The sequence below is a fragment of the Mytilus californianus genome, unplaced genomic scaffold (genome assembly GCF_021869535.1).
Source record: "Mytilus californianus isolate M0D057914Y unplaced genomic scaffold, xbMytCali1.0.p SCAF_1, whole genome shotgun sequence".
NCBI classification, from domain to species: Eukaryota; Metazoa; Mollusca; class Bivalvia; order Mytilida; family Mytilidae; genus Mytilus; species Mytilus californianus.
Genome location: NW_026262581.1, coordinates 74,370,473 through 74,386,518, shown reverse-complemented (window position 1 = coordinate 74,386,518; position 16,046 = coordinate 74,370,473). Strand labels below are relative to the sequence as shown.

The 16,046-nt window shown below is 30.0% G+C and overlaps 1 protein-coding gene across 4 annotated transcripts in view; it reads left to right on the top strand.

Annotated features, from left to right (window-relative positions):
• LOC127723931 (FYVE, RhoGEF and PH domain-containing protein 4-like) overlaps positions 1-16,046 on the top strand; it is a 74,888-nt gene that overhangs the window by 30,859 nt on the left and 27,983 nt on the right. For all 4 annotated transcript variants that reach the window (XM_052230659.1, XM_052230651.1, XM_052230673.1 and 1 more), the window contains 3 exons: positions 2,153-2,314; positions 8,334-9,613; positions 12,227-12,334. In XM_052230659.1, coding sequence (XP_052086619.1) covers positions 2,153-2,314; positions 8,334-9,613; positions 12,227-12,334 — 1,550 coding nt within the window. The remainder of the gene's footprint in view (positions 1-2,152; positions 2,315-8,333; positions 9,614-12,226; positions 12,335-16,046) is intronic.

The following is a 16,046-nucleotide window of genomic DNA, read 5'->3' as shown; positions in this document are numbered from 1 at the left end:
TGGATTAAGGAAAACTTGCATGTTCGTTGATATTGAATTTCGTGGTTTTGACGAAGTCTGCATACAAGTCTATGGAAAATTTGTTATTCGTTGAACTTTTAATTTCGTGGTTCACCTTTACCCTCGAAATCCACGAAAATTGGTATCCAACGAATAATAATGAATCCACAGTATAATATAATGTTAAATTGGCTGAGGCAAAGTACTGTATTAAATCCATTCCAATTCTCACATATATACCTGGCCTTGCAGTCATAAAACTTTTGAGTAAGATTATCCTACTCAGACTCAGAAATCAAACAATCAAAATACTGGATTTTGTGGTGAGCACAAATTATGTACTCCAAGTACTGAGTAAAGTTTATAACTGAAAGTCCATTAATCTTGGACTTGTAGTCTTTGATACGGTTAAGTTGTACATTGTGGCAGTTGTTTGCTTTAACATACACACTTTTAAGTGCAGATGGTTATAGTCAATATGCATGCTTTTTCAGTATTATGTAACTCTTAATTGCAGCTGGTACAAATTCATTAATATATAAAATTACAATTAAAGACTTCAGAAGTCAGAAAAGATTTTACTCAATTAACAGAACTATTTCTCAAACATCTGTTTTCCTGCACACTGCACAGTATTTTAATTGCAAGTTTCTGTTGGTTTCATGAAAGATAAATGAAAATCGTCATATCTTGAACAATTAATAAAGGTAGTTAAGGCAGAGTTGAAATACACAGTGATTATCTTGCTGGAATAAACTTTCAGATGATTAGGTGTAAATTAATTAACACATCCTGTTGATTTTGCAGGTAATAATTACCTAGGGGCACTGAAAGGTAACACTATATCAGGTTGACAGATTAATATTTTATTTAGTGTAAAAAAATCATGGTTTTTGTGGGGGTATTATGTCAGATATGTATGACCATGTATTGATGACCTTATGATGGATGACTGTGTCCAGATAAGTTCTGTCCACTATTGTTCTATACTAGTCCAGAAGTGACACCTTTTGTTGAATTTTGTATTACATTTTATTTGTGATTCATATGTATTTCGCTTAAGGTAAATGTAAAATTTGTTTAGATTTATTTGAATTTCAGTAAGTCCATTTTTCTTCTTTTTTTTTCATTATTTTCATGAAATTTTGATAAAATACTACTCAATCAGACAGTGAAACAGTCTCAGCCAAAACATGTTATTGTGTGTGTTAAGGGTATAAGTTTTACCTATAATCTTTCATTAAAAGAAAGATATCTCACTAGATGCAGTAAATTAAATTCTCTTCCATGAACAGACAGCTAGTGCATAAGGAAGAATAGTAATATTTCAATATCTCCTGGTTCATTTGGGTTTTGAAAAGGATTAAGATTTTGGTACATCTAGCAGTCACAGTGCACTTCTTGAATATTCACAAAGTCAAAATTTGTTTAGGTCAGTTAAACCTGCAATTGTATATTATTGAGTGACTTTGATTTAGTATTGTGCTGAAGTCCAAATCTATTGACAACTACCGGTAATTAGAGTACACAGATGTGAAAAAGGTCCATGCAATTATTGAGTCACCTTAACCTACATTTTAGACAAAAGTAACTGTGTTAAGATCTAAATAAATACATTTTTAAACATATATGTGAAGATTAACCCATCAAAGATTCATACAAAAATTAAGTCACCAACATTTAGTTCATTTGTGAGACTTAATTTATATTTTGGTTGATGATGATGGGAGTTTTTAACCACCTTGACTAGCTATACAGCCCTTGCACGGTCGGTAATTTTTGGTTGAATGGATTCAGGCATGGAGTAGTGTGTGTGCCTCTCAAATTGTAAAAATATCATTATTAGCATAAAAAAAATCAAACAAATTTTCACCTTGCTCTGTTCACTAAATTTATTTTTCCATTGTTGATGCTAATTGTTATTATGAACGACAAAACTATTATTAAAACACCTGTAAAAATCTTAGTCTAAATTCAGTTTTCAAAATTATAGTAGCCACTCCTGGCTATATGGCACTTGAACCTGACAGATATTTGTTTATTCTTATTTTATATTACGAAGATAATTACCATTTACATATTTATTTCATTGATATATCATGCAGCTTTGATTTATTTTTATATAGCATATATTTTTTTCCTTATTTTGTAGGTGAAACTGAAAGCTTTCCAAAGCCATCATCTAAAGATGAGTTGCGGGCCTTTGATGATCAGATATTTGTTACTGGTACAAGATCTGTACAAGTCAGTTTAAAGAAAGTTAGTCGGACTAGATCGATTCCAGATTTATCTACATTGAGAAAGAAGGCAAAAGGTAAACAAACATTACATAATAGCCAATGCCTTCTAAAATATTGATATTACTGTTAACACCACAACATTCCTGGTCTATTTCAGAGAATTTACGTGAGAAATTTCTCAGAATATTATATAAAAGCCCTTCAGAAAATCTGTTTTTGATTATTTGACAAACACTCAAGTCCGGGTTTACTAAATATATGGTTTTAAAAATAGATGTTGGATGAAAACTAAAATGTAGTTGATAAATAGAGAATATTATATGGCTTTTTCAATATCACATCTGTATCAGCCCGAGACACCAATATAATCTCAAGAGCTCTGCTCGAAGAATTGTATTGGTTGAGGGTTGATACGGTGTGTGATGTTGAAAAAGCCATATCATATACACTTTGTTATATATCTCAAGTAGATGTTTTTTCATGTGACGTGATGTCATACAGATTAGGGGTTTGATAAAACCTTTGCAACAGTGACTGAATTTGATGATGTGACGTCATACAGATTAAGGATGTGATAAAGCCTTTGCAACTGTGACTGATATAGATATCATCAAGGATGGTTGATACAGCATGATTGCCATTGATTGTATTACACATACAATTTACATGTATTTACTACTAAGTATATAATAAAGTCATTTAACTTAATGTAGACACATGCAATATTTGAGAATATTGTCCAGAAAAGATTTATGTATTGCTTGAGCTTGCAGGTGCAATATATAATCTACGGGGAAGATATTCACCAATATTCATGAAATAATCCTTTTACTGTTTAGCAAAGTTTGAAAAACTAAAACATAATTTTTGTCTCTGATGACATTGATAATTTGAAGCTATATATATTTGCACTAGTGCAATATGACAGAACATTGCATGCTCACATTTCTTTTCCTTCTGTGAGAAATATTATGTTGCTATACAATTATTGACTTTTGATGAGGTTGATAAATCATCAAATTTCATATTGGTATTATTTTAGTACTGAAAATAGTAACAACGAGTCAATATGATTTCTAAAAATAATAACATCGAGTCAATATCATTTTCAAACTTACACTATTTACACGTGTTATATATAAATTAAGGACTTTCACTCAGTCAATACGTTACATATGGACCTGTTAGATTATATTGAACCTCGGACTTCGTCCTCAGTCAACATAGTCCAAACAGGTCCATATATAACGTATTGACCTCGTCAAAAGTCCATAATTGATAAATGTTTGATATACAATTGGTTTTGGTAAATATTTGACAACAAATACATTGTTTTTCTAGGAAAATTCAATAAAACAATGACTGTCTTTTGTTTTTTGTAAATATGTGGTTTAATAGACTTTTGAAAAACTGATATTCACTTGGGCAGTTTGCCTCAGTGAATATCAGTTTTTCAAAGTCAATAAAACCGCATATTTACCTCATCAAAAGACAGTAATTGTATAGTATCAACTGATGTCAAAAGTCAACAATTGTTTTATTATAATATATTACTTTTTTTTATCCATTTCCAATTTCTAGTATTTGCTCAAGATATTTAACTTCTCCTCTTATACTAAATATATTATCTGCTTTGGCAGTTGCTAATCTTTTATAAGTTGAAATATTCAATAAGATTTATTCAAAAAATAACATTAAAAAAAAAAGAAGAAAAACGAGAATGTGCATGACGTGATAAGCCTGCATTATTGAACGTTGTCTAGGAAAAAACTATATATTGTACGGTACACCCTAGCTGTTCCAAATCTTATAATAACCTCTCATGATTTTCCCTGCGGTAAATATAACGTTTTATCAAAGAAGATTCCCTACATTTTTAGCCAATGAGAAAAGAGAATTGTTTCGTCATATGATAATAAATTATATACTCTTGGATACTTACAAAGAAATGTATTGAAAATATAAAATATATTTCTGAGGATTCATATATTTTCGTTGGGACCAATTTTTGAAAATTAAGGATCATTGTATACTTGTGGGTATTTAATTTAATGGTTTTGACTATTTCTGCACACCAACCTCTTATCCTACAAATAATACTGAATCCACAGTATGTAGTTCTGAAATTCAAAGTGTCCATGACAGAATTTGGAAAATGTGTTGCATTAAAAGTTTACTCCCATAAACATTAGTTTGTGATACAGTCTTTTTAGAGCATCAAGTTTACATCTATTTAAAACATAAAATAACATAACAAAACAACTTTAATAATAAAAAAAAAATACAAATGGCTGAATAGCTGTTTGTTAATAATTTTAACTTTTTGTTATTTATAATTCTATGGCAAGTATTTCATGAATATTTACAAAACAAAATTAAAATAAAGCTTTTGTTAATTATTGAATATGGAATAAATGTTAATAAAGTATAACACAACAATATTTTGTTTTGATAGTTCGATTTTACAAGCTAAATACAGAGTTAAAAGTGCCACATTTTGTATCACTGTTAGAATATTCCTACCATGACAAAAAAATAGGATCCTCCCACACACTCCCTTGTGATCAATGGATAAACACTGAAATTTATTCTGTTATGTAAAAATCTATATCTTCTTAATTGTCCCATATTGATGAATGAGCCATACCTGAGATATGTCATTAATGATCACAGGGAGAAAAAATATTCCAATACTACCTTGACCTTTTGTGAGTCAGCATGCAAGTCCACAGAATGCATTGCTGTCATTGATTTTCTAAATATTAATCATTTTCACTGAAGAAAAATAAAAATGGATTACTGATCATGTGCATGTGGGGTAAGAATTTTTTAACGATTGCAATTGTTGTTCTTGAAAAAATTTACAATCGTCTTCAGGAATTCAGCTATTGATCCATGCATAAATTAGTTTTTTTAGCAAAAGGTCTGTTTAATTTCCAAATCTGCTAATTGGTGAACAGGAAGCTGAAGTTTTGACTTCCAACATACCTTTCTGTAAAGATTAATTTGTGCAAAGGTGCACATTTTTAGCTAATTGGTACAATTATCAATTACTGCTCAATATTTACAACAATGAAAGATGATTAGAAGATATTGATAAATGGAATTATATATATTGCAAACATGTTTCAGATTTTGTTATCAATCAGAAAAGGAATTTTTACCTGTTGGTTCAGGTTTCTGGTATGATTTTTGCAGAAAACTAAAAATTCTTCAATATTTTTAAGTGCATAGACATAGATTGTTTGATTTGATTTAAAATTCATGTCCATTCATTGAAACAGATTTAATTATTTTTCATAAAACAGTGAAATACCTAACCATAAATCCATGCAGTTTGATTTTCCTTCTAGCAAAAAAAAAAAAACCCTTCCCCACAAAAACTAGGATAAGAGATAATTATAAGACAAAAAAAGATGTGTAGTAAGTCAATGAGACAGCAACATAACAACAACAAAAATCAAAAAAGATCTTCTAAAAGCTTACTGGTAAGTTATTGTAACTAATCAGTATACAAAAATTAATGAAAATCAGGAACTTGTTCTTTTAGTATAAAATCTAACTATAGTTTGTTATCAAGAAAAACAGCTTACCAGTGAATATTTTACCTAAAATTCCTTAAAAAAATCTACCATTATGGTTTTGTTTTTTTATCAGTATTATGAGAAAACATTTTAAAAGTATATGAATAACTCAATAATTTAAAAGTGTTTTTTTTCAACATTGAAAAAATGTTACCCCTTAACTAAAATAAAGTGTTACTTTATTGTAAGTTATCTTTAAAAGAAAAAGAAGAAAAAACATGTATAAACTTAATGTAGTTTTAAGCTCTAAGCTAAAATGGACCAAGGAATCGATATGGCAATTACCATCAGGTTTGAATCAGACTTCGTTAAAACCATTTGTTTTTTATGTAATTAACTGAAAAATAGTTTCAAGCCTGGAATTTTACTGAAATTTACATGGGGCAAATGAGCCAGTTGTTTTAACCCTTTTATTTCAAATTGCAACAATTTGTAACAAAATCGACTGCATTGCTATTCATTGTTATTAGTCTCAATGAGAAAACCAATTACTGGAAAACAAGTTTATATGTCTAACTGACGACAACTCTATTGTCTACCAATCTACTAGATATATCAACTCTAATAGCTTTTACCTAAAATAGTTCAAATTCTCATTACATTATTGTCCCTATTTATTTAAGGAAGGACAATATTATTTATTCCATACACAAACTGAAAATTTCACAAGAAGACAGAGTATTATTATAAGGAGTATTGATTTTGAGAGGCTAGCGAGTGTAAAATGTCATTCCTTCACATTGTCTGAATCACAAACTAATCAACATATTGATTCTTCCATCAATCTGCTTCATTGAAAAATATGTTTTAAGGTTACAGGACAAATTCAAAGAACGTGTGACAAGTTTTACTGCTCTTTTTTTTTATATAAGAAGAGAAATCAATGGAAGTCTTATAGATCTTATTGATTTATGAATTTGATTGTAAGGAAGATTTATAAATGTCTTCAATTGAGGAAATAATTGTACTCATAAAAACTTAGGAGTTAAGGATGTTTTGTAAAGCAAACAAATTCTGTTTACACATCGTTTTATGGATTCAGACGTGACACAAACTTTTGGACTAGATTGATCAGATGAATATCAAATTTCCTTAAGAATATGTGCTAAGAAAGTCTAAGAAAAATATATTTCCTTATGGCTGAATGTAGAAGGAAATTATCAGTCTATTCACACAATACAACTGACCTGTATCATTTTGTTAAAACCTGAAGGATACATGGATATGAGCATGCACTGCTGAAAACTTAAAGTGTGTGTCAGGAATTCATTCTGAGTAATGTATTTCATTTTATTTTCTCTAATTGAAAATTCTTGAATGGAGTTCTGTTTTACATTTTAGACTTAATTGAGAGGTGTACTGATTCAAAGTGATATTTTCCCTGTTTAAACTGTAAAAAATGACATGATCTTTTGAAAAACTTTTATTTCTATAATTTTCCCCTCTAATTTTAAATGCAGATTGTCCTTAGTTTTCATCAAGATATAAGCTAACAAGTATTTGAATAATGAGTGTTTTAAATTTACATGACCAAAATCTTTGTCTGTTCCTCCTTTATTTTTGCAAAATAAATGCGTACAAAGACTTGGATACATCCTGTACAGTCATATTCACAGATTGTCCATGATGTAGGATTGTCATCAAAAGGTACTTTCAAATTTCCATTCCCAAAACATACTTTAGTTCTGTGATAGTCAGTTTTACCCTGTATGATTTCATTTTATACACAAATGTCACATGATAACAGAAATCTATGCAGTGTTTGGATCAGTTCAACATTGTCTGCATGAAAACGTCAACATATGGACAATGTCACCTGACGGTAGGTATTCGCCTGTGTAAAATCTAGGCATGTGCATAGAAAAATGTCACATGATACCACTTTAGCAATCTCCACATTGAAACAACAACTATCCAGGATTTCTTCTATTACTGCTTCACAATTTAGGCAGTATAAAATTTCATATACTATCTATGAAATATTTGTTCTTTCCTATAGCAAGTTTTATTTAATGTCATACTGAAAAGGATTGTAAAAGGGAAATAAACAGTCTTTCTTTTTTAAACTTAAAATGAACAGTATAAAACATTGGAAAATGTACTTTATCATTAATTATGTTAATATTATTTCGATAAGATTAGTAGACTGAAAAAGTTATTGCCTATTTCATTCAAAATGTGAAGAAATAATAAGACAAATGCAAAATATCCTTACTTGTGCTTTATGACAATAGTGGTGCATGATTGTAAAAGTCATGTGTCAAACAAAATGTAACAAGTCAGTTGTAGGGTGTGCAGTAGAAATTTTGTCTGTCTGTCTGTCTAACTAACTTTAATACCTAGATATTATTATAGATTTTAATCATATTCTGTATGTAGTTTTGTATGGCATATGATTACAGTTTTTAAAATAAAGATTTTTACTAGGTGTATTGTAACATACCATGTGTTTATCTTATAAATGAAATGAATTGAAAAATTAATAAATGTCTATTTCCATATTTTACAGCTCCTTGTAGGCCAAAGTTCTTTGATAGACTTCTAAACACTGTCAAACTTTCCAAGAAATCCAGAAGTAGCAGTACACTCAGTTCTCCTTCCAAACTTTATGGCAGCAGCTTTGATGAGGATGAAGAAGCAGATACTTTTATAAAGGAGAATGTTGTTAGTCAGAATTCCATTGAGGAAATTACTCAATTAGATGTTGATGGATTTCAACTTCATCTGTTAGAAGAAGGAATTAAAAATAAGGAACTTTTAAGTCAAACTTCAGATGAAAATCTACATGAATCTTCTAAAAAACTCAAGAGAAAATCAAAAGAAAAAAGATCCTCAAAAAGCAGAAATTCAGATAAAACTTTAAAGGAAGAAGAGAAAAGTTTTCCAGAGAATAGAAACTCAGACTCTTCTGAAAAAAGTGTCAAACAATCTGAAAACTCAGACTCTTCTGAAAAAAGTGTCAAACAATCTGAAAACAAAACTGAAACAGAAACAGACATTTGTAGTGAGGGAAATCAGCGAGAGAGAAGTTTATCTGAAGAATCACATACGACTCCATATAAAACATTCGAACGATCTCTTTCTACAGAATCATCCACTCAGTCTACACCCAGTTCTCCTCAAACCACTGGTATAGTTAGGGACAGACTTGAGAGATTCCGACGTTTAAATGAGCGTGGAAACAGAGATCCTAGAATAAGACGTTCAATGTCTGTACCAAACTCACCAGACCTTAAGAGAATGAATATTTCAACAAGTGATGAGCATTGCATTCTATTTAAAAAAGTAGAGGATAAATTCAAAAATGTTCCTAATAAGTCTGAAGAGGATCCTGATCCATACGGAGGTGTTAAAGTTCAACCTGGCTATGTTAAAGCTTTAGTCAGTCAGATAAATAAAAATAAGACAAATAAAACTGAAGGTTTAAGTCTTTTATCTGAAGATGAAAATAAGATAATTGATTCAAAGAATGTAAATGGTGATTGTAATAGTATTCAGAGTGATGTGTCACACACAACTTTTAACAACGAATCAGCTAGTAGTAGTAACAGGAACAGTTTAAAATCCTCTGATTGTGGAGGTACTTCTGATACCACCTCTAGTGGGCAGGATAAAACCGAGAATGAATCAGGATTTGTTTCAGAAGGAATATGTATGGATGCTGAAAAGTTATTTGACTCTAGTTGGTCAGAATCTGATGAGGATTTCATGTCTGACAGTGATGACGGGTCTGTAAAACTAGATGAAACAAGTAGTCCCACAACAGAATCAGATAATAAAGGTTTCACTGTAAGTTGTTATTCTGTTGTAAACAAGTGTTGCTAGTCAGCTGAATTATGCTTACTTTTTAATATTCGTCTGTATATTAGAAGGGCCTTGGTGTCTGAGTGATCTAAGTAGTTCATCTACTGTATCACTAGCCTGTTGACACTGGGGTTATAAGTTCAAACCCTGCATGTGGCAAGTATGTTCAACTACAATCTTAATTGTTATCCTACCAAAGGTGGTGGTTCTCACCTGGCACTCCATCTTTTTCTATCAATAAAAACTGGCAACCAAGATATAGCCAGTAGTGCTGAAAGTGGCGTTAAACACCAACAATCAATCAATCAATCTGTATATTGGATGTTATAAATTTTACAAATTTAGTTCAGCTCAGTTTCTGTAGTTTTCCTGGTTGCTTGTTAAAAATATAAAAATTATAAAAAAAAAAACTAATTTAGGTAGAATAGTTCTTCAGGCCTGCTTGATTTCTTGGATAATTTTCTAAATCATTGTTCTTTGGTTATTTGGTTTTCAGATCTTTTAAGATGTCTTTTGGTTGTTTGTTTTGTTGAGTTGCTGTCTCTTGATTATGCATGACATTTTATGGCTATTTGTAAATATTCTTAGATTAAAGGTCATTCATCTTCAGTTTTTGTTTTTCTGTTTTTAATTGATGAAAACAATGTTGTGTTTCTCATTACTAAGACGAAATGAGAAAGTTCAGTTTGTCAGATATTTCATAAATGAAGGAAGTCAATTCAAAGCTCACTTGCTTAAAGGACATTTGTTTTCCTTGTTCCTAACTTTCTGTGTAACATTTTCCATAGTGAACAGAAAAAGTTAAAAAAAAAAAACCACACACAATGCTTTGTCATAGAATTCTTACCTAAAGTTTGATGATGGAGGAAGTTGCAACAGCTGAAAATGAATCTATTATTAAAAGGTGAAAAATGAAATGGAATTTTTTATGTTGACAGTTAAAAAATAATTAAGTCGGAAGTAAAAAATATTGGGTCAGTCAATAAACCATAACATCACATTAATTTTTATTCGCTATTTGAAATCTATGGTCACTTTTAGCACCTGAATAGAGGAAATTAATATTGGATCTCCGGTGCAATTCATAAAATTGACCTTCAAAACTTTGGATTGACAATGTCTTTTTTTCTATTGCTTATTGGTTAATAAAATATACATTTGTATCTTCAAAATTTATACATCAATCATGTCAATTTCTTAAATTTATTACTGTTATAATGCAGAAAGTTGGGCACATATAAGCACATGTCACATTCTTTTATGCAGTAAATTACTTAACAGGCAAGTAGAACAAAATATAGTTTGGTCCCACAGGTTGAATTACAACTTAGCCTTGCTTTCTAAAATAAACCAGGAACTTGATTTGTTACTTTAATGGTGTTGATAATTTCAATTTTTGATTAAAAGTAAAAGTTCAGTTATCAATGATTTGTTTGTTTTAACATGTTATATCATTTGTTTAATTAATGAAATATCAGCTGATTGATAGTGAAATGATATTCATATAAAAATGAAACCTATACAAGTATGTATATAAACGTAATAAATAACCTGTTGGACTTAATTACAAATTTATGGAACTAGAAGAATATTTGGGTTACACCGTTACAAGCACCATATTGGTGGATTATCTCCCTTTTGAGACTAGAAATTCATATTGAGTGTTAGTGTTATTTTGAGGAAAATTTTGTGGTGTAATTGTGCCTAACTAATATATTGGAAGAAGTGGGGTATATCTTATGTGTTTTTGCCTTTAAGTGCAAGAATGTCTCAGGATTAAATTGGATATTATTACACATATGATTTCATGATAAAAAAAACCTAGAGAAATGGAATGTACAGTGGAGATCTTATGAATGGTACATTGGAACATAATAAAAAAATAGCAATTCACAGCTCGGAAATTAGTATTTATAGAGAGCAAGTTTGACAATGCTCTGAATATTTTGGAACCATATTAAAAAATTATGTTATGGAATGTTCAGACTGATCAACTTACGGACGATATGTTCAATCAGATGCATATATAGACACTCTACTGAAAGGCTGATTCAAATGATTATAGATTATCTGTAGTCTTTTTATAAATTTTAAGGAATTTCAAAAAGATAGATGGCTTTCTTTCAGCCCTTCAGACTGCTGAGTGATTCATTTAAAAATTCCCAGTAATGAAAATGTGGATCGCAGTTAACATGATAATGGTAAACTTTTGATATTATCATTGTTTTTGACATTACATTAATTTGGGGAGGAAAATACATTACATTAATTTTGTATGCCTTTAAAATGACAACAGCCTATAGATTATTTGTTCATCATCATCATCATCATCGCGGCCCACAATGATGTGCAAGTTGTTAAATGGTGTTTCAGTTAAATTATTGTTCATTCACTGACATATTTGGGTCCAAGTTTCTCACATATATATTGAGACTTTCTTACAGATAAAACCCATGAAATCCCCTTTAAAAAATGTTTGGATCCTCTTCTGGATATAATTTTATATACTTAATATAAAATAAGATATAAAATTATTTAAAAATGTAAACACCTTTCATTACTTGAAGTTGTTAGCATAAATTACAACTATATTTTCAGGACAGTACAGAAGTTTCTGGGCCTCCTAAAGACAAGATACAGCAGATTGTAGAGGAATTATTATCTACTGAGAAAGCTTACGTAGAGAGACTGAAATTATTGGATCAGGTAAATAACTTGAACTGTTGAATCAAGGATCTGATGTTAACTGGTTAAACTTATTTTAACTGTTGAATTAAGGTGGTTAAACTTACTTTAACCTGAATCAAGAATCTGAAGTTAAATGGTTAAACTAATACTTTAACTATCATTTAACTTTAAGATCTAGAAGATTATTGAAATTATAAGATATAAGTACTTAAATTATTCCTGTATTTTTTTATTTATAAAAATGCATTTTAAGTCAATCAGGTATGTTTATGTAGATTGAAAAATAACTCTTTATAAATTATGTGCATTCAAAACACTTATCTAGATTTACCGTCATCAGGAATGCTCAAGCCTCAAAATTTTAAAGCCAAGGATGTATTAACACCTGAATAATTGAGGCGATTTGTGACCAAAAAAGATCTAAAAAGAATAACCAAACTCAGATAAGGTCATATTTGCCTGAGGGATGTAGAGCCTTAGTTTCTTACTAATAATTAAATTTGTCATTGGAGAATTTTAGAAAAGTATGTTATAAATCATGCCAGTACCCCAAAATTACTTTATATCTTACTTATTTAGCAAAAATAAATCTTGCAATTTTGTAAGCTATAGATAAGTTTGATAATTTGATTAATTTTCATTTTTATTATTTAATGATATAATGTATGAAGCAGAAACAAGATTTAGCCAATTTTTCATCTTTTGAGAATTAGTTTAATAATTTAAAAAAGTGAAATTTTGATCTAAAATACTACTTCCTGTTGTATCAAATAGATTTTTGACACAGATCAACTTAGTGCATGAATTCATAGTGAAATTATAATTTTAATCTCCATAATACAGAAAAGATTATAATACACAATTTGTACAACTTCCTGAATTGAGGTCCAGACATACTTTTGATCTGAATGGAGGAGTAAAACATAGAAATACAATCCTTCAGGAAATTAGTAATGTTATACAAATCTTCGGGTAACTTTAACGAAATTCCCTCAAGAAATACATTTCCTTTTGATGTATGCAACACTACTTGTTTTAAAAGTTAATTTTCACAGCAAACCTACTTGTTTTCCCAACCTTTATATTACATATATCCTTATAATGTTAAGAAATAATCTTGAGATTGAAATATCTAAAAATAATTTGGTTTTACTTGGATGTTTTCTTGTTGTTTTTTCCCTGTGTTGTTTTTATTTAGAACAATCCTTACACAGATTAGACATGGTCATCATTTGGTTGTTAAATATAAAAAGACATTTTTTCACATTTAATGAAAGGTACTGGATTTTATAATTCATAAAACCCATCCCATATCAAAACTCATGACAGATTTTTTGCAGTCCTCTCTGTTTTTTTAACGTTTTTTTTCTCTACAATTTTCAACCTTAGCAAATACTATTGTCTTGTTAAATGCTGTGTATGTTTAACACATTTATGGACAGATAGTCAGTCAATTTTTAGAACTTCCTTATTGTGAGAACTGGCTCACATGTAACTGCATAATTTCTTGTACATGTAAATGGTTTAAAGTCTGTTAATTATTATACAACTTTTAAAAAGTTATCGGCTAATGAACTCAAAACTTTGGTAAAATTAAGTTTAAGTTATTTAAATCCAGCTTTTACTTTAAAACTATTTTAGTGCTTGAAGGTTAAAGTTTTTAAATAACTTGTTATGATCTTGATTGGTAAAAATTCAAAAGGTTATTTTGTCATTAGTCTGGAGTCTGAAGAAGTGTGCTGAATTTTGCCCTTTTAAGAGAAGGTTTATTTCACTTGTAGCTTTTCAGATGAGAATTTTTAGATGGTATACCCCCCATGTTTACCATATTTTAGAGATTCATATAGAGTAATGATGTTTTTGTTTTTGAAACTGACTTAATCAGCATGAATATCAAGTGAGGCCGCTAAGGCGAGCTGATGAAAAATTTTAATTGCATTTTTCTTATTATTTGCAATTTTTTTTATAAGTGTGTTTCTTTGGGTAACATATGAAATTTAAAAAAAAAAGAAAGAAAAAATGAGTCCTTGCTCTCTACAATTATTAGGAAGTAGAATCATTGAAAGAGAAACTACAAATTACAGATAAGTTCAAATCAATTACTATTTCTTGCTTAGTCTGAAACAAGACAGATATAGTATAAACAACTGTAAAAGAGATCAGTTAGGTATAAAATTAAGTTTATTTTTTATTAGATACTTAATTAAATGAAGATTTTCATTTAATTAAAAAACTTGAGGTTTAGAAACACTTGATGTCTAAAACACTAGTGGTATCTTTCAAAAATAAACTTGTAGTGAGGTGCTTCATCTCTTTTCATTAAAATATCTGAAAAACATAAAAAAAATGTAAGTAGTTTAAGTGCTTGGATCCATTTCAAAAAACTTTGTCTAAGGGGTATGCTTTAGTTTATCCAACTTTATTTACAAATATGTTATTTTTCTTTGGCTTTTGAATAAAAAAAAATAGGTTTTTGCTGAACCAGTATACATTATTGTTTAGGGGCCAGCTGAAGCCCGCCTCCGGTCGCGGGATTTTCTTGCTGTGTTGAAGACCCATTGGTGGCCTTCGGCTGTTTTCAGTTCTTTGGTTGGGTTGTTGTCTCTTTGACGCATTCCCCATTTCCATTCTCAATTTTATTGAAAACTTTTTTCCATTTTCCATTTTCTATTTTTTCATTTTCGCTGAACTAGAATACATTATTGTCTAGGGGCCAGCTGAAAACCGCCTCTGAGTGCCGGATTTTCTCGCTGTGTTGAAGACCCATTGGTGGCCTTGGGCTGTTTTCTGCTCTTTGATCCGGTTGTTGTCTCTTTGACACTTTCCACGTTTCCACGTTTCCATTGTCAATTTTATTATACAGCCATTTTAGGTTTTGATTTTTTAGGCCCCTTCTAGCAATTAGTAGAAGGGCAATATGTGTTCTGTGTGTCTGTCTTGTATGTTGTCCATCTGTCCTTTTTTCCATCCCATATCAGGTTAAAGTTTTGGTTCAAGGTAGGTTAAAGATTTGGTTCAAGGTAATTGGTGGTTCCATCAATTTGAAACATAGTACATTATGTTCATTATTAAGTAACTATAGACTTTCAAATTTTTTTATTTTCCCGACCATTTCCTATGTCACAATGGTTATGTTATTTCGTCATAGTGAGAACTGATTCTTAAATGATTTCATTTACACCAAATAACCTCAGGTCAACCAGTGTAACTCATTCATAAAAAAGAACTTGAGATTGGTCTATTTAAATGTATGTCAAATTTGGGTTTTGACCCTGATTAAGTGGTTCACTGCATATGGAAATGTGTTAGTGTGCGTGGGGGCATGGTGTACAGTTGACAAATATTCTTATTTTTATTTCTGGTTAATGTGTTTAATAAGATTGTTAGATTGATTGTTTCCTTATGTCCAGCAGCTAATATTTCAAGCATATTACTGATGCCTTTCGATACTTAACCCTGCCCTAATTCTCAGGACAGATGTTTGTTAACCTCCTAGTAAGATTCAACTAATTACCAATTGCCAAAGGAAATCCATTGTTATTAATTGTTAACATTATTCAGTAATGCAAAGTACTAAAAAGATTCAAAACTATTTACACGAAATTCATGGTTTTGTGAAAAAATTTTGTTATACCAAACTGAATTGTTCTTAGACCAAATATAACTTAATGTATTGAGGGTTACTAGTATTTTTTTTCAAATTCCATTGAAATAACCCTGAAAACTATAT